The sequence below is a fragment of the Equus asinus genome, chromosome 13, assembly GCF_041296235.1.
Source record: "Equus asinus isolate D_3611 breed Donkey chromosome 13, EquAss-T2T_v2, whole genome shotgun sequence".
In the NCBI taxonomy this organism is placed as follows: Eukaryota; Metazoa; Chordata; class Mammalia; order Perissodactyla; family Equidae; genus Equus; species Equus asinus.
In genome coordinates this window covers 13,202,514-13,220,616 of record NC_091802.1, presented here as the reverse complement: position 1 = coordinate 13,220,616, position 18,103 = coordinate 13,202,514, and the positions used below count along the sequence as shown (strand labels likewise).

At 46.1% G+C, this 18,103-nt stretch overlaps 1 protein-coding gene across 5 annotated transcripts in view; it reads left to right on the top strand.

The window, feature by feature from the left end:
- The first annotated feature begins 14,494 nt into the window (after positions 1 to 14,494).
- NLRP1 (NLR family pyrin domain containing 1) overlaps positions 14,495 to 18,103 on the top strand; it is a 54,740-nt gene continuing 51,131 nt past the window's right edge. For 2 of the 5 annotated variants that reach the window (XR_011493612.1, XM_070482510.1), the window contains exons 1-3: positions 14,495 to 14,756; positions 15,110 to 15,407; positions 16,302 to 16,475. Coding sequence is in view for 3 of the 5 variants with exons in the window: in XM_070482510.1 (XP_070338611.1) it covers positions 14,688 to 14,756; positions 15,110 to 15,407; positions 16,302 to 16,475 (541 nt within the window). In the remaining 2 variants the exon portion in view is untranslated. The remainder of the gene's footprint in view (positions 14,757 to 15,109; positions 15,408 to 16,301; positions 16,476 to 18,103) is intronic. The other 3 variants (XR_011493611.1, XM_044745306.2, XM_070482509.1) reach the window with 3 other exon arrangements.

Genomic DNA, 18,103 nt, shown 5'->3' with positions numbered 1-18,103 from the left:
CCTGTCGCTGCGTATTTGCTTGTCGTTGTTTTTATCTTCTACTTATGAGTGAGATCATACTGCTTTTAACTTTCTTCTTCTGACTTATTTCACTTAGCGTAATACCCTCAAGGTCCATCCAAGTTGTCACAAATGGCCGGATTTCACCATTTCCTATGGCTGAGTAGTATTCATTGTGTATATGTACCGCATCTTCTTTATCCATTCGAAGGGACATTTTTACTTTCTACTCTACATATTTCTACACTTTATTTTTGTAACTCTAATAATTTAATTTAAAGAAAAATGGGGAAGTGTCATTTTAAAATTCACATGTAATTGGGTAGTGGTATTGTATCTATGTTAAATTTTCTGAATCTTTTCATTGTACTATGGCGATGTAAGAAAATGTCCTTTTCGGGCCAGCCCAGTGGTGCAGCGGTTAAGTGTGCACATTCCGCTTTGGTGGCCCGGGGTTTGCCAGTTTGGATCCCAGGTGCGGACATGGCACCACTTGGCAAGCCATGCTGTGGCAGGCGTCCCACATATGAAGTAGAGCAAGAAGGACATGGATGTTAGCTCAGGGCCAGTCTTCCTCAGAAAAAAGAGGAGGATTGGCAGCAGTTAGTTCAGGGCTAATCTGCCTCAAAAAAAAAGAAAAGAAAAGAAAATGTCCTTTTCTTGGTATATACATGCTGAAGTCCTTAAAGGTGAAAAGTCATGACGTCTGCAACTTATTCTCAAATAATCACCAAAAAAATTAAAAATTAAAAATAAGATGAAATAATAGTAAGTGTACAGAGAGAGTTAGAAAGCCAGCGTGTCCTAATGTTAATAATTGGGAGATCCAGGGAAAGGTTAAGTGGGAGTTCACTGTACTACTCCTGCAATTTTTCTGTAAGTTTGAAATGTCTTCAGAGTAAAAAGTGTTTCTAAAAAGTTACATGTAATTTCTTCCTTCTAGAATGGACACTTTGATGTGTCTTTCCTGGGTTCTAGGAGGACCCCGATGGTGGGTCCTTTAGCACACGTAAGGCAGGCACCAATCATTGCCTTTGAGTGAGACTTAAATGCAATCGAGAAAGTCAAAGGGGCACACTCAGAGCCAGAGGGTGTGTTCTGTTGTAAATGATGGAAATTGATTGTGTCCTTTGGGAGAACTAGGGAGTTGTGTGTTTTTCCTTAATACGCCTTGGGGCTGCTTTGCACCTATAGGGTACTGTCTGTTCTTGAAGACGGTGATGTGAGTGTGCGTATTCTTGTCAAAGTTTGCAGATTAAAAGCAGACCGTGGTGGGGGGGACACCGAGTCCTGGTATTTCCTTCACTTCCCACTGGGAAAAGGATTAGAAGGAGGGGGAAGAGGAGAGGAACTGGATGGACTGGATTATATTGTTTAACAAAAGATTTTAACTATTGGTGTTCAGTGCACAGTTTTATCTAAGCCTGAAATATACAGACTTTGGGGAAATGGATTGTCAAGCCATTGGGACTGCCTTGTTGGCTCATAAGACCAACCACACGCCTGATGAGAACAGACATTTCCACATCCATTGTCCTAGAAGGAGGTCATGCTGGGGTCTATGTTAGGAGTAGGGGAGACATGGAGGGAAATCTGGTCTCTTTCTGGAGGTCTGAAGCCAGACTGACCAGCCTCCAAGGTGTGGAGGATGCTGGAGAGCCTTGGGGCTCAGGGATGATCTGCCAGTGTCAGGTGGAGACCAGCCAGAGCTACAGAGACTGCCAGCTGGGAAAGGGCACCGGGGCTGGCCCTGGCCTTCAGGCTCTAGGAGCAATGTCAGCAGCAGCCACTGCAAGGCACCCTCTGCTGTATTTACTTTCCTTTATCTGCAATCCTTCAGCAGAGTCTTGCTCAGAGTCATTTCTTCCTATCACGGTCTCGGCTGTGCCGTGGAGAATTGGAGAGAGCCTGCCCCACATTTCAGAAGTGGACAGGAAAAGAGGAGTGCCCCAGGATTGGTGGATCAGAGAAGACCCCTGGGCCCAGCATCTCAGGAGGATGGAGACAGTGTCTGAGACCATGGAGGCAATAGCGAGGTAGCAAGACCAGGAGGTCAGAGAGGAAACTGAATGACTTCACAACCTCCCTGAGACAACACCTGGGACACTTCAGACACAGCTTGGAGGAGGGAAATTTCAAGGAGGCCAATTTCCAGAAGTTATCCAGGTTTGGATTCAAGTCATAATCATTTGAATATAAAAGGAAAGTATCACTTTACTCTGGTGGGACGTGGGACATATGGATTATCCTCACACGCTCATTTTTAATAGAAACTAGCATTATTGGAATAAATGTGGGTTTTTAATGTACTTGTAAAAGGTCTTGAAGCATCAGGAAGGGAGCAAAGACCCCAAGCACCAGAAACATAACTTCAAAAGTTCAGACCTCAGAGGGAGAGCGCCCATGGGTCCTCCGTTGACCAAACTCACGCCTCTTTTCAAAGCCCGGAAAGTACTTGAGTGCCATCTAGTGGCCAGAGTGAGTAGCTGTTTGGAAGGATAAAGAGAAAATCGTTCAAACGTAGTAAACGTATTCAGCTTTTATTGTGCTAATATTGTGGGCCAGGCATTGTTTGACACCCAAGCAGTACAACAGTGAACAAAATAGTCTAAGTCTCTGTCCTCAGGGAGCTAACATTTGATTGGCAGGTAGAGGTGACAGTAAAGTAAACAAAGCAATAACTCTATAAGGTCAGGTGATGAAAAGAGCTGGACAGAAAAATAAAGCAGAGTAAGGGGTCTAGGAGATGTGGGGATTGCTACTTTCTAGGAGGCGAGGTAACATGCCTTCTAGGGAAAATCATTCCAGGAGGATGGAAAAGCCAGTGCAAAGGCCCTGAGGTGAGAGTATTCTTGGTGTGTTCTGGAACAGACAGGAGATCAGAGGGGCTGGAGCAGAGGGAGGGAGACAGAGGTAGGATATTTCAGGAGCCGGATTTTATGGGACCTCATGAACCATTGGGAGGACTCTGGCTTTTACTTGGAGTAAAATGGGGGAGTGTTGGAAGATTTTGAGCAGAAACTTGACCTGGTTCATGTTTCAAATGGGTAATTCTGGCTGCTGAACTGAGAGTAGACAGTAAAGGAGTAACGTCAGAGTCAGGGGGAATAGTCAGGAGGTGACGGCAGTGATCTGAGTACAAGACGATGGCAGGCCGAATCAGAATGGTATCAGTGGGCTTGAGGAGAAGAATCAGGTTTCAGATCTATTTAAAAGACGGCATCAGTGGGACTTGATGACAGATTGGATGTGGGGTTGAGAGAAAGAAAGGGGTCAAAGATGACCCAGGTTGGTGTCAAGATGGCCACATAGGCAGATTCTGAACTCACCTCCTCCCACGGACACGACCAATTTACAACTACTTGGAACAATTAGCCCTGAGAGAGAACTGACAACTGGATAAAAAGAACCCCTGCAACAATGGACAGCCTTAACTGAGGTAGAAGAGGCAGAAACTCCTCTCTGGAGAGAAAAGAAAGCCACCTTCCCAAGCTGCCGTGCTTCATGGCCGGCCGGGAGCAATCCTAAGGTACGCAGCCTTCCCTGGAGGAAAGGGGACCTCAGCGGGGGAGCATTACCACTATAAGCATCCTTTGACTCAGCACAACCCAGATGAGTGTCATAATACCTGGCTTTGCTGGCCATTAACAACAACAGGGAATACCCCTAGAAAAGCTGCGAGTCATAAGGGGGAAAAAAGCCAGCTCTTAAAGGGCCCATGCACAAATTCACCTGTTTTGGAAAGCAATCTAAAATCAACAGAAAGAAAGGTGCACAGTCCTTTCATGAAAAGAGACTCACCTGATAAGCTCTGGGTGCATCTCGGTGAGAGCTCTCCAGGGACTGAGACATGGGTGGCAGCCATTATTGTGACCAAGTACAGGCACGCTGACACAGATGCTGGCAGACACCATGGGAGTTCTTCCCCTGGTCTGTTAGCACAGGGTGTGCCCCACCTACCAGAGCACTGATTTAATCCAGCTCAGCCAGGGCAGGCAGCCTGCCCTAGGGACTGGCCCCACCCAACAGCAAGCCCTGGGGAAACCTGCGGGCCAGCATAGACGGGGTGCCTAGAACATCTGCAGCCAGGCAAGTGGGGCAGAGTGTGTGTGAGGAGCCAGTGGAGTGTGTGAGGCCTCTGCAGTGGGGCGACTGGGTCTGCTTCAGGGGGTCAGGGCTCGCACATGAGGCAGGACCGTGTTGACGGTGTGTGTGGCCCTGTGGGCAGTGGGGCTTGTCAGCTGCAGAAGAATTGTGTTTCTCAAACAGCCACATAGGGGATCAGTCTCACCTTCAAGGCCTGAAACAATTGGGTGTTTCCGTGCCTGGGGCCAGTCCTATGCAGCTGCAATGCTGAGAGAGCTGACAACAGCCTTGCAGGATGGAGGCCTACAGCAACTGTAAGCCCCTCAGCCTAGCAATCAGCCATGCTGGGGGCCTACTCACTTAAGAGAAAACCTGCAACAGGAATGTGCTATTAGACTTTGAGGCTAACTCTGCTGGGGCTCCCTATGCCTGATAAAGTGACTGAAGGGTCCATAGCAGCCACACAGAGCTGAGCATTACAACCAGCTGGCCAGGAGGACAGTCTAGCCTCCCTAGGCACCTGCAGCAAGAACAACCCTGCCACAATAGAAGGAAACAAGTAGCCCACACAGGGGTCACTCATGGAACATTTGGACTGGTGACAAGAGGGAAACACACTGCTTGGCCTCATAAGGCATCTCTTACATAAGCCCACCTTTCCAAGATCAGGAGGTGTAGCTGACCCACCTTATACAGAGATATAAGCACAGAGAAAGAGCCAATATGAGGAGACAAAGGAATACATTCCAAGTAAGGGAACAGGACAAAACCCCAGAAAAAGAACTAAATGAAACAGAAATAAACAATCTACCTGACAAAGAGTTCAAACAAAAAGTCATAAGGATGCTCACTGATCTTGGGAGAAGAATGGATGAACACAGTGAGAACATCAACAAAGAATCAGAAAATATAAAAAAGAACCAATCAGAAATGAAGAATATAATACTAGAAATGAAAAATTCACTAGAAGGACTCAATAGCAGAGTAGATGATACAGAAGAACCGATCAGCAAGCTGGACAAAAGACTAGAGGAAATCATCCAAGCTGAACAGATAAAAGAAAAAAGAATTTAAAAGAATGAGAACAGTCTAAGGGACATCTCAGACAACACCAAGGGCACTAACATTCGTAGTATAGGTGTCCAATAAGGAGAAGAGAGAGACAAAGGGGCAGAGAATCTACTTGAAGAAATCACAGCTGAAAACTTTCCTAACCTAAGGAAGGAAACAGACATCCAGGTACAAGAAGCACAGAAAGCACCAAAAAGATAAACCCAAAGAGGCCCACACTATGACACATTATAATTAAACCATCAAGAATTAAAGATAAAGAGAGAATCCTAAAAGCTGCAAGAGAAAGGCAACAAGTGACATACAAAGGAAACCCCATAAGACTGTCAGCTGACTTCTCAGCAGAAACCTTACAGGCTAGAAGGGAGTGGCATGATATACTTAAAATTCTTTAAGGGAAAAAACTATAGCCAAGAAAACTCTACCTGGCAAGGTTAGCATTCAGAATGGAAGGAGAGATAAAGAGTTACCCAGAGAGAAAAAATTAAAGGAGTTAATCGCTGAGAAACCAGTCTTACAAGAAATGCTACAGGGACCTATTTAAGTGGTAAAGAGAAGACCACAGATAGGAATAAGAAAATTTCAACAAAAAAAAAAGCAATAAAATCACTGGTAAAGACAAAAATACAGTAAAAGTGGCAGATCAACCACCTATGAAGGTCAAAAGATGGAAGTACTAAAATTACCTACTTCCATGATAAGAGGGTAATGGATACACACAAAAAAAAGACATTAGACATGATATCAAAAACATAAACTGTGGGAGGAGGGAAGTAAAAGAGCAGAGCTTTTAGCAAGAGATCAAACTTAAGAGACCATCAACTTAATATAGATTGCTATATATGTAGGTTATTATATATGAACTTCATGGTAATCACAAACCAGAAACCTATAATAAATCCACAAAAAATTAAGAGAAAGGAACCCAAACATAATATTAAAGAAGGTCAAACCACAAGAGAAGAGAGCAAAAGAAGAAGAAAGGAATAAAGAAGAACTACTAAAACACCCAGAAAAAAAGTAACAAAATGGCAATAAGTGCATGCTTATCAACAGCTACTTTACATGTCAATGGACTAAATGCTCCAATCAAAAGGTATAGGGTGGCTGATTGGATAAAAAAACAAGACCCATATATATGCTGCATACAAGAGACACTCTTCAGACCTAAAGACTGAAGAGTGAAGGGATGGAAAAAGCTACTCCATGCAAATGCCAATGAAAAGAAAGCTGAGGTAGCAATACTTATGTCAGATAAAATAGACTGCAAAACAAAAACTGTAACAAGATACAAAGAAGGGCACTACCTAATGATAAAGGGAACAATATAACAAGAGGATGTAACACTTTTAAATATCTATGCACCCAACATAGGAGCACCTAAATATATAAATCAATTGTTAACAGACATAAAAGGAGAAATAGACAGTACAAATGATAGTAGGGGACTTTAATACTCCAGTTACACCAATAGATAGATGATCCAAACAGAAGATCAATAAGGAGACATTGGCCTTAAATGTCATGTTAGACCAGATGGACTTAGAAGATATATACAGAACATTCCATCCAAAAACCACAGAATATTCATTCTTTTCAAATGCACATGGGACATTCTCCAAGATAGGTCACATATTAGGCCACAAAATAAGTCTCAATAAACTTAAGAAGACTGAAATAATACCAAGTATCTTTTCTGACCACAAAGGTACGAAACTAGAGATCACATACATGAAGAAAATTGGAAAAGCCACAAATACGTGGAGATTAAACAAAATGCTACTGGCAATAATTGGGTCAATGAAGAAATCAAAGGAGAAATCAAAAATTACCTGGAGACAAATGAAAATGAAAATGAAAATACAACATGCCAAAACCTGTGGGATACAGCAAAAGTGATTCTAACAGGGAAGTTTATAGCAATTAAGGCCTATCTCAACAGACAAGAAAAATCTCAAATAAACAATCTAACAGCGCACTTAAAGGAACTGGAAAAAGAAGAACAAACAAAGCCCCAAATCAGTAGAAGGAAGATAATAATAAAAATCAGAGCAAAAATAAATGGAATAAAGACTAAAAAAAATCAATGAAATCAAAAGCTGGTTCTTTGAAAAGATAAACAAAACTGACAAACCTTTAGCTAGACTCACCAAGAAAAAAAGAGAGGAGGCTCAAATAAATAAAATCAGAAATGAAAAAGGAGAAATTACATCAGACACCTCAGAAATACAAAAGATTGTAAGAGAATACTGTGCAAAGCTACACGCCAACAAATTGAATAATCTAGAAGAAATGGATAAATTCTTAGAATTATACAACCTCCCAAAACTGAATCAAGAAGAAATAGAGAATTTGAATAGACCAATCACCAAGAAGAAGACAAAAACAATAATCAAAAACCTCCCCAAAAATAAAAGTCCAGCACCAGGCGGCTTCCTTGGTGAATTCTATCAAATATTCAAAGCAGACTTAATACCTATCCTTCTCAAACTCTTCCAAAAAATTGAAGAGGAGGGGAAGCTTCCTAACTCATTCTATGAAGCCAACATTGCCCTGATACCAAAACCAGACAAGGACAACACAGAAAAATTAAATTACAGGCCAATATCACTGATGAACATCAATGCAAAAATTCTCAACAAAATACTACCAAATTGAATACAACAATACATTAAAAAGATCATACACCATGATCAAGTGGGATATATTCCAGGGATAAAGGGATGGTTCAATATCCACAAATTAATCAACATGATACACTGTATTAACAAAATGAGGAATAAAAATCACATGATCATCTCAATAGATGCAGAGAAAGCATTTGACAAGATACAGCATCCATGTATGATAAAATTAAAACTCTGAATAAAATGGGTATAGAAGGAAAGTACCTCAACGTAATAAAGGCCATACATGACAAACCCACAGCTAACATTATTTTCAATGGAGAAAAACTGAAAGCTATCCCTCTAAGAACAGGAACCAGACAAAGATGCCCACTTTCACCACTCTTACTTAACATAGTATTGGAAGTCCTAGCCAGAGCAATCAGGCAAGAAAAAGAAATAAAAGGGATCCATATTGGAAAGGAAGAAGTGAAACTGTCACCTTTTGCAGACAACATGATTTTATATATATAAAACTCTTAAGATTCCACTAAAAAACTTTTAGAAATAATAAATGAATATGGTAAAGTTGCAGGATACAAAATCAACATGCGAAAATCCATTGTGTTTCTACACGCTAACAATGAAGCAGCAGAAAGAGAAATTAAGAATTCAATCCCATTTACTATTGCAACAAAAAGAATAAAATATCTAGGAATAAACTTAACCAAAGAGGTGAAAGACCTGTACACTGAAAACTATAATACATTGTTGAAAGAAATAAAAGAAGACACAAAGAAATGGAAAGATATTCTGTGCTCTTGGATTGGAAGAATTAACATAGTTAAAATGCCCATACTTTCTAAAGCAATCTATAGATTCAATGCAATCCCTACCAAAGTTCCAACAACATTTTTCACAAAAATAGAGCAAAGAATCCTAAAATTTACATGGAACAGCAAAAGACCCTAAATAGCCAAAGCAATCCTGAGAAAAAAGAACAAAGCTGGTGGTATCACACTCCCTGATTTCAACATATACTACAAAGCTATAATAACCAAAACAGCATGGTATTGGCACAAAAACAGACACACAGATCAATGGAACAGAATTGAGAGCCCAGAAATAAACCCACAGATATATGGACAGCTAATCTTCGACAAAGGAGCCAAGGACATACAATGGAGAAAGGAGAGTCTCTTCAACAAATGATGTTGGGAAAACTGGACAGCCACATGCAAAGGAATGAAAGTAGACCATTTTCTTACACCATGCACAAAAAACAACTCAAAATGGATTAAAGACTCGAATGTAAGACCTGAAACCATGAACCTTCTAGAAGAAAACATGGGCAGCATGCTCTTCAGCATCAGTCATGGTAGCATATTTTCAAGTACCATGTCTGACCGGGCAAGGGAAACAGTAGAAAAAATAAACAAATGGGACTACACCAAACTGAAAATTTTCTGCACAGCAAAGGAAACATCAATAAAACAAAAAGACAACATAACAACTCAGAGAAGATATTTGCAAACCATATATCTGATAAGGGGTTAATATATCCAAAATATACAAAGAACACATGCATGTCAACAACAAAGAAACTAACAACCCAGTTAAAAAATGGGAAAAGATCTGAACATACATTTCTCAAAAGAAGATATACAGATGGCCAATAGGCACATGAAAGGATGTTCAACATCACTTACTATCAGGGAAATGCAGATCAAAACTACAATGAGATATCACCTCACTCCCATCAGAATGGCTATAATTAACAAGACAGTAAACAAGTATTGGAGAGGATGTGGAGAGAAGGGAACCCTCATACACTGCTGGTGGGAGTGCAAACTGGTGCAGCCACTATGGAAAACAGTATGGAGATTCCTCAAAAAATTAAGACTACAACTACCATACGATCTAGCTATTCCACTGCTGGATATTTTTCCAAAGAACATGAAAACGTGAATGTGTAAAGATGCATGCACCCCCATGTTCATCACAGCATTATTCACAATAGCCAAGACTTGGAAACAACCTAGACGCCCATCAAGGGATGAATGGATAAAGATGTGATATTTATACATGATGGACTATTAGTCAGCCATAAAAAAATGATGAAACTGGGCCATTTGTGACAACATGGATGGACCTTGAGGGTATTATGCTAAGCGAAGTAAGTCAGAGGGAGAAAGCCAAATACCATGTGATCTCACTCATGAGTAGAAGATAAAAATGACAAACACATAAAGACAGAGATTGGATTGGTGGCTACCAGAGGAGAAGCGGGTAGGGAGGAGAGTGAAAGGGGTCATTAGGCACGTGTTTGTGGTGTGGGTGGTAAGTAGTCTTCGGGTGGTGAACACGAGGTAATAGACACAGAATCTGAAATACATTATGACATATACCTGTAATTTATATAACATTATAAACCAATGTTATTGCAATAAAAATTAACTAATTAACTAAATTTTTTTTAAAAAGATGGCCCCAATGTTTTGGGCCCAAGCAGTCCCTTCCTGAAATGAAGAGCGTGTGAGCAGGGAAGGCTGGAGGGAGGGAGGGGACGGAGGTGGTGAAATCAGGACCTCCAACCTGGGGTGTCCAACTGGAGACAGCTATGATTTGCCCAAGTGGGGACGTGGAAGAGGCTGCTGGATAAAGATTGTGGAATTCTGAGGAATGATCAGGGCTGAAGATACAAATGTGGGAATCATCGGCCCATGGAGGGTGATGAGGATTATTTTAGGCTGGTTACTTTTAAAAACTGCAGACAGGAAGGAGGCTCTGAGGAGTGGAATTTGCTTACTCTTTGATGACAGACATTTGCATTTGTGAAGGAAGTCTCCACGTGTGGGGGTGTCTCCCTCTCTGCACCAGGAGGAAGGGGGGATGACCTTATCTCTAGAAACTCTTAATGGGGACGGCAAGGACTTAAGTCTTGTTTATTGTGCTTGTCTGGTAACCTCATGTAGCTGACTCCCCCCACCACCAACATCCTCGGGGAAGCATAAGACATCCTGACTTAATCAGGTCCAATTCTTATCTAAAGTTATAGGACCACCCAATAACCAGCACTGATACCATTTATTGACTTTTTAACATATTCTTTCCTTTGTCTTGTAAAGACATAACTCACATACAGATGCCTTAAATTTAGCCCTACTCTCAACCCATGTTTGCAGCAGCAGCAGCTCCTCCTGCCCATGGGTCCTTTCCCTATGCTATTCCATACTATTCACTAAATAAAAGAGCACTACTGCCAGACCTTGAGAGTCCAAGAAATCTTTCTTTCGAATCCTTGGCTCACCGCCCCCGCATCAGAAGCCTCTGGATGAGGCCACGAGGGGAGTGAGCCCAGCTAGAGAAGAGGAGGAGTCTGGGAACAAAGCCTGGGGCTCTGACCATCTAGCGCACCATCAGCAATCAAATCCCCACCACGTTCAGCTCTACCTCCTTCCTCATCGGGGAGATGGGCACAGGTACATTGCACCTCCTGCCTGTGGGCAAGGGTGTGGGGGAACAATGCACCCTTGGCAGCTGGACAGGAATATGGTCACGGTCATCTGGAAGGGTGGCTTGAGGGTTTTTACTAGAATATAAAAGGTGCATGACCTCTGGGTTCTGCTTCTAGTCCTGTATCCCAAGAGACATCAGCATTATCCTAGAAGGCACATGGGACGACGTGCCCTGCAGGGTTCTTCTGTAAGCATCAAGTATCATGCAACAAAAAAATTAAGCATGTTGTAGAACAAAACATACGTTGGGTTACAAAACCAAGCTGTATATTTTATAAAGGTGTGTGTGTGTCTACATGTCTGTCTATCTGGAAGGACATAGAACATACTAGGAACAGTGGTAACCTCTGTGGAGCAACGTCTTGTATTGCTTGCAGTTTTCATGATGGCATTGTATTCATATATTACTTGGAAATTAAAATTAAATGAAAGTAATATTTTAAATTACTTCTTCATTAACTAGATTATCTAGATACCAATGCCATACAAAGCATTGAGCTGTTTTTCTACTTACCAAACAAACAAGACTCAGTTACCTGCCTTCAAGGAACCCACAATCTTAAGAAGAAGGAGAAATTAACTGAGGTCTCTTGACCCTCTGCTGCGTCCCAGGTCTTGCGCTAGGCACGTTCGTATTTACTCATTTAACTGTCACAAGTACTTTGGGACTTAGCTCACGTTACAGACAAGAGACAGAGGCAGGTGTTGCCCAAGGTCGCACTCAGCTGGTGGCAGAGCCAGCCTTGGATCCCAGACCCACCAGATGAAAACCCCTTGCACTTTCCATGGCACTACCCAGCCTCCCGGTACTGATGGCTGAACTGCAAGGCATCCTGGGATATGCTTAATGAATCGTGGGATGGAAGATCAAAGCAGGAAAGGCTTCACAGGAGAAGTGCCATTTGGGGTGGCCCTTAGAAAAGGAGTAGGATTTTGGCAGACGAAATAAGAAAAAAAGGAGAGGTGAACTCGTACTGAGCACCAACCACGCGCTCCAGCAGCGGTGTTTCCTGCATTCACATGCATTTCTTGGTTTTATACCCTGTGCAGTAGGCATTATTACCCCCATTTTACAGATGTGGGTACTACATTGAGGCCTAGCAAGTTACATGACTTGTCCAAGGTTATAAAACTGCTAAGGGCAGAGCTGGGCCTTCTGACTCCAAATCCCACATCCTTACACCCCAACCCGGCTGACCCAGAATTAAATAGAATGTACTAGAAGAGGAAAAATCCTTGACCTGGGTATCCAGAGACCTGGCTCCCAGCCCCAGCTTGGCCACTGTCATGCTGTCTGATCTGAGTACGTCTGCTTTCTTCTCTGGGCCCCCGTGCCCCCTTCCGCTGTCTTTCTTGACGTGCCCAAAATGAAAGGATTAGTCCAGGATTCCCGGACTCCATGTCTGATAGCATAGGGGCACTGAGGCTCACACACTCACGTCACAGAGAAAGGGGGACAGGTGACTGGGCCCCCAGGGATTTTGCTTGGCTGGGGAGGCGTGTGAGGACAGGCAGGAACATCTTTCTCTGCTATTGTTCTGCTCCATCGGCCTCTCTCTGCCTGGCCTTGGCCTCCAAGACCTGGGGTCTCCCATGTTACCCAAAATCCTGGCAGCCCCCTTGTGATACGATAAAAAACAAATGTTTGGTTCTTGTCCCCAGTTCCTGGCGCACAGCTCCTAAAACCCTTGGAATCTCTGCAATCAGGAGAGAGCCTTCTGTATGCCAATGAGACAACTGGTGGCTGGAGGCCCCTAGGGAACTCCAGAATGGGGGCTGGTGGCCAGAAAGACAGAGGCACGACCTCCACCTCCAGGGAGAGGGGCTGGAGAATCAGTTAGTCACCAAGGCCCACAGTTTAAGCAATCATTCCTGAAACCTCTAACCCTTGCCCTCTGCATCTCTTCCATCTGGCTGTTCCTAAGTTGCATCCTTTATAATAAACCAGTAAGTAAAGTGTTTTCCTGAGTCTTGTGAGTCGTTCTAGCAAATCATTGAACCTGATGGGGTGTTGTGGGGACCTCTGAATTTGTCACTAGGTCAGATAGAAAGGGGGTAACCTGGGGATGCCATTTGTAACTGGTGTCTGAAGTGGGGAGCAGTCTTGAGGGACGGAGCCCTTCCACCCGGGGGTCTGCACTAACTCTCAGGGATTCCTGTCAGGAATGAATTCAGTCCAGAGTGTTGATGTCAGAATCGGTTGGTGTCAGGAGAAAAAAAACCCACATCCCTCTCCCAGGCCATAACTCCCACCACACAGGGTCACAGGGCCCTTCATGGAGGGAGCGAATCTCTGCGATCATCTCACCTTTTAGGGCAGCACTTTCCGCTCCTTGTAAGTCTGGCTGTTAGAATGTCCTCAAGGGTGCTCATTGGCCATTAAAAAAAAATAATAATAATAACAATAATAACATTTACATAACATTTTTACAGCTTACTCAGAGCTTTTGCTTAATTTGCAAACCTACGATTTCCCATTTAATGGACGAACAAACTGAGGCTCAGAGAAATGGATCAGCCACACAAGGACCCGGTGTCCAGGTGAGCCGTGGGCTGAAGCTCTTGTAGGCCTGGGCTCCTGCAGCCCACGTCAAATTAGAGCATCTCTAGAAACTGTTACACCACAGGAAATGGGTAAGTTACCGTCTGCCCTCCATTTCTGACACACAGCTCAGCTGGTGGGAGTCTTCCTTGGTTGACCATAAAGAGGAGGAAAGCCCTGCCCAGCTCCCCAGAGGCCTGGCTTTGCAGCGAGGAGGCAGAGGCTGTCCCCCTTTCAGGGCGTGTTTACTAGCTGAGCGCTGAGCTGCCCACAAGGCAGACAGCCCCCTGGGCCCCCGGAACACACAGCTGGGTGCCCCTCGTATCATGGCAGGATATGCAGCGGGGCTCAGGCAGCCCCGAAAACCATGGGAAGCTGGAAAAGATGCTCCCTAACCTGACTGTAAGTTTTCGCAATAAGGAGCTGCCCTGGCAGACTCAGGGGGCTCCCTCCATCCTGAGAGCGGGCCAGACCCCACACCCACCTGCCTGGAGAGTCTGCACCCACTCTGTGGGCAGGCCCTGGGGGTGGGCTGGCGGGGTGCTCCTGGAAGACTCTGCTCCAGGCACAGCGGCCTGCCGAAGCCCACCCCTGCCTTCCTGCGGATGTGGCCTGCGGGCCCTGCTGTGTGTCCCTGCTCTGCCCAGGCGTGTGATGCCGCTCCCTCCCCTGGCCACACCCCCATGTGGTTTTCTCTGGGTGACCTTTGTTCCCGCCCTGGCTGAGTGAGCTCAGTTCTCCACTGGTGCCCCAGGGCCAGGAGAGGTCTGAGGAGACCTGGGAGTCGGCAGGCCTGAGCTCACCCCTGGGCTCTAAAAGCCCACCGTCTTCTCCGCCTCTCCCCCAACCCCTCCTCCTGTCAGCATGGCAGCTCAAGACTTGGTCCCAGGAGTCCAGGCCCAGGAGACAGAAGACTCGGAGGAGCACAGAACAGTGAGTGTCCCAAGTCCCGTTCACCCAGCCTCCCGTTCCCACCCCTTCACTCTCCTGACTGGCCCCACCCAAGTAACCTGACCTCTTCCAGTGTCTCCCAGCCATCTCCGGGCTCCTCCTTCCTAAGGCTTTTCCTACCACTCCCCTTTCCCTCCCTTCTGCCAACACCATCTATTGGCAGATGCCCTGGGGTTTACAAAACTGGGTTCTGAATGCTGAATAGGAGTTTACCAGGCTAAGAGGAATGATCCCCATGGGAGTCTTGCTTTGGGAGATGGTATGGGCCAAGGGAGGCCACCATTCCCTGCCTGCCGCCCCTCACCACCAACCCCTCCCCTGTGAACATCCCCAAGGCCCCCCTAGCCCAGGCAGAGATGGCCGGTGGAGCCGAGCTGCAATGGCCCTGGTACTTGGAGTCAAGGGAAAAGGAGGAGCCGAAGGAGTTCCAGCTTTGTCTGTGTGATGCACACTCCGGGCACTCTCCCGGTGAGACTGTGGCTCAAGTAGAGGCCAGTGGCCCGGAGGTGGCCTCACGCCTGGTGGCTCTGTATGGGCAGCGGCAGGCTTGGGACCTGCCCTTCCTCACCCAGAGGAGGATGGACCTGAGCAGGGTGAGCATCCGGGCCCACAAAGAGGCAGCCTCCATACCAAGTGAGTACATAAATCACCCTCTGCCCGCTGTCAATCTCCTGGGCCCCCGCCCCAGACCTTCCTCTGACTTGGGACAGCCCTGTCAATGGGGTAATCCAGGCTCAGACTAGGCTGGAGCTAAGAGGCTTGCTGGGGGGGCTTGCTGGACCCCTGTTCTAGCCAAGTGCATTCCCAGGACCTCCTGTGGTCCTCACAGCGCCTGGGAGGGAGTGCTCAGAGGGCCAGAGAGGGAGGCTGACATTCAGAAGGAGAGGTGTGGATTTCACGCCCAGCTCCCAAGCGGGCACTTGCCTTGCCTTGTGTCACAAGCACAGACAGGAATCAGGCAGCAGCAGGTTCCAGTTCTGGCACCACCACAGTGAGCAAGCGGCCTCACTGTTCTCCGCCTCTGCTTCTCCCTCTGTAAGCTGGGGGAGTAAGTGCCTGCCTCCTTGGACTGTGTGAGGGGTGAAGAGGTCATCCATGGTGAACGTTTAGCACAGCGTCTAACACCTAGCAGGTGCTCAGTGATAGGAGCTCGGTTGCTTTTGTTGCTGCCCCTGCTGTTGCTAGAACCATCAGCAGCCTGGGCAGGCAGAGGCTCTGAGCCCCACGTGGGAGAGCTGAGGCCTGAGGAGGAGTGGTGACTTACCTGGGAAAGTAGAGGCAGAACCAGGGCAAAGATGCAGATTTCCTGGACCCCAGATCAGAACATTTGCCCAGCAGTGCCAGGGCATCCTTCTCCAACGAGCCCCTGGAGGGGTCAGGGCGGGCTGCAGTGGGTTCGCTGGTTTCTCCTGACGGCTCTTGGTTAAGGCAGGAGACCTGCTGCATATGAGGAAGCCTGGTTTCAGTCCCCTGGCTCCAGCCCCTGCTCTCTGGCAATCTCCCAACCTCTTTTTCTGCTTCCCACAGTCCAAGTTTCCTCACTCCATGTCTCCCTGGGTAAACCCAACCTGGAGTTCTCCAGTGCGCCCAGCTCCACCATGGTGCTGGGGCACCGGGTCCCTGAGGCCCCGGGGCTCCTCCAAGACTCACAGAGAAAAAATCTGAGACACTTGCCTGGCACATCTGGACACACCTGGAAAGGTGAGGCTCACTGAGTTGGCTCCCTGGGTGGGCCTGTAGCTGCATGGGGCCCTGGGCAGAGGGAACTGCAAAAGAGTGATGGAGGAGCCAGCATGGGGCAGAGGGAGCAGCAGGCCTAGGAATGACTTTTCAAGAACATTCCAGTGCTGAAAGTGTACCACCTCCAATTTGACAGATGGGGAAACTGAGACCCACACAGGCCAGGCAACAGGGTGCCATGGCAGACATGGTCCTCACCCAGGAAGAGCGTAGTGCATAATCTCTGTGGACTCTGAAGATTCTTGGGGTCAGGGTGGTCCAGAAAGTTCCAAGGAGGACTCTGTTCCCCAGATGAACCCTAACAGGAGGGTAGGCTCATTCCTCAGCCCAAACCAGTTTCCTTTCCTGACTTCTCTGATTCTGACCTCTGCCATCCTGAGTCATCCAACCGCAAAGCTCAGCTACACCCACGCCTCTTCCTCTTCTTATACCAGCGCGTAGTCCACACTCACACAGCACTGGAGACAGAGCCGGGGATCGAGCCTAGAACCAGGTGTTCCTGGAGCAGTGATTTCTCCCTCCACTCTGCTGCTGCTTTGTGAAGGCCCCACCCCCAGCTTCCCTGTCCCCCTTTTCTTTTTTTTTTTTTTTTGTTTGTTTTTTAAGATTGGCACCTGAGCTAACAACTTTTCCCAATCTTTTCTTTTTTCCTGCTTTTTCTCCCCAAATCCCCCCAGCACATGGTTGTATATTTTAGTTGTGGGTCCTTCTAGTTGTGGCATGTGGGACGCCACCTCGGCATGGCTTAATGAGCAGTGCCATGTCCATCCCCAGGATCCAAATCAGTGAAATCCCTGGGCCGCCGAAGAAGAGTACATGAACTTAACCACTCGGCCATGAGGCCGGCCCCCTGTGCCCCTTTTCTCTTTCCCTTCCTTCTGTGCCCACTCTCACCCCTCCCACTCCCAAGCCCTGCCAGTGACGGTCACAACCCAGGCTCCATTGCCCTCGGTTTTCACCCTAACTTCACCCGCTTGCTGTGTGAGATGAAACAAGTTGCTTCATCCCTCTGTGTCTCAGTTTCCTCTCTGAGCCTTCATACTACTCAGTTCTCACTCTGCACACCACCTCCCACTCCACAGTACAGAATTTGCAAGTCTCTGAACTCCAAACTAAAAATCCGTTTGCACAGAAGTCTGAGTTTGTGATATAAACTCTTCTGAAGGAGGAGAGGGTTAGACCATCCACATCTCTCTCCCCACAAAGGTCCCCTCTTCTGCCCCCACCAGCATTCTTCTTTCTTGCCCTTCCTCCACTCAGTACCCAGTCTCACTGGCTCTTCCCTTGTTGATGACATGGAGCAATTCTGCTCTACCCCCAACTTGCATGCCCCAAGTGTCAGTGCCTGGCAATAAAGAGGACCCACCTCCTTAGAATGCCACTTAGTAACTATTTGTCGTTACTTGAAATGGGGAAGTTAGCCCCCCAAGTGGCTTATCAAAATCATTCTACCTAACAGAGGAATTTTCCACCAAGAGGAAGTTCCAGACCAGCCACTGAGAGAATAAAATTGTATCTCTATCTTTATGATTTTAAAAGTTGCATGACCAAAACCTTTCTCACAGGATTGTTGTAAGAGTTCAAAATGT